We start from the raw sequence: 751 nt of genomic DNA, 5'->3' as shown, positions 1-751 counted from the left end.
TGTGTGTGTGTGTGTGTGTGTGTGTGTGTGTGTGTGTGTGTGTGTGTGTGTGTTTATTGGTGTTCTGAGCACTTCAGGAGAAGGGGGAAAGGGGGTAAAAGAGGGGATCACATTTCCTGCGTCACGTTCTGTCAGCCAGTCAGGTTCTGGTCCCTCGGGTCCAGTCCCTCCCACCCCCGGCTTTTTTATAAAGTCTTCCTTCAAAACCATTTTTAGTTCAAAACACAGGAGCTTTCTGAGGATTTTACTGGAGGACCAGAGAGGAGTCCTGATGGTTTTTCTCCCACAGAACTGAAGACGTTTCGCTCTCTGACTGCACAAAACACACGTGCTTCTTGGGAACCTGTCAGAAAGTGGTGCGTAAAGGCACACACTCTCCAAACCGAGTGTGACTCTGGTGCAGCAAAGATTTCTTTTTGCAGTTTTCCTCAGTAACAAAAGGTTTTTTTTTGTTTTCTTTTTTCTTCCCGGCAGAGTAAAGTCCGTTCTGAGGGTCTGTTCTCTTCTGCGTCTCCAACTCTTCACGCGTAATTTGGCTCCAATCAGATTCTCGCATGAATCTCCTTGACCCCTACCTGAAGATGACAGAGGAACAAGACAAGTGTCTCTCCGACGCACCGAGCCCGAGCATGTCCGAGGAGTCCGCGGGCTCTCCGTGCCCGTCCGTGTCGGGCTCGGACACGGAAAACACCAGGCCATCGGAGAACGCTCTGCGCAGGACAGGCGGCACTCTGAGCGACTTCAGGAGGGA

The 751-nt window shown here is 51.1% G+C and overlaps 1 protein-coding gene across 1 annotated transcript in view; it reads left to right on the top strand.

Annotated features, from left to right (window-relative positions):
* Positions 1 to 6: 6 nt before the first annotated feature.
* LOC106511594 (transcription factor Sox-9-A) overlaps positions 7 to 751 on the top strand; it is a gene marked incomplete at its 3' end in the record, with an annotated part of 6,086 nt that continues 5,341 nt past the window's right edge. Inside the window, 2 exon segments of the mRNA XM_014000351.1 lie at positions 7 to 356; positions 475 to 751. Of these exon segments, the coding sequence (XP_013855805.1) occupies positions 555 to 751 (197 nt within the window).

This window comes from Austrofundulus limnaeus, unplaced genomic scaffold (genome assembly GCF_001266775.1).
Source record: "Austrofundulus limnaeus strain Quisiro unplaced genomic scaffold, Austrofundulus_limnaeus-1.0 Scaffold2966, whole genome shotgun sequence".
NCBI classification, from domain to species: domain Eukaryota; kingdom Metazoa; phylum Chordata; class Actinopteri; order Cyprinodontiformes; family Rivulidae; genus Austrofundulus; species Austrofundulus limnaeus.
The sequence above is the reverse complement of the archived record's forward strand: the minus strand, read 5'-3'. Positions and strand labels throughout refer to the sequence as shown.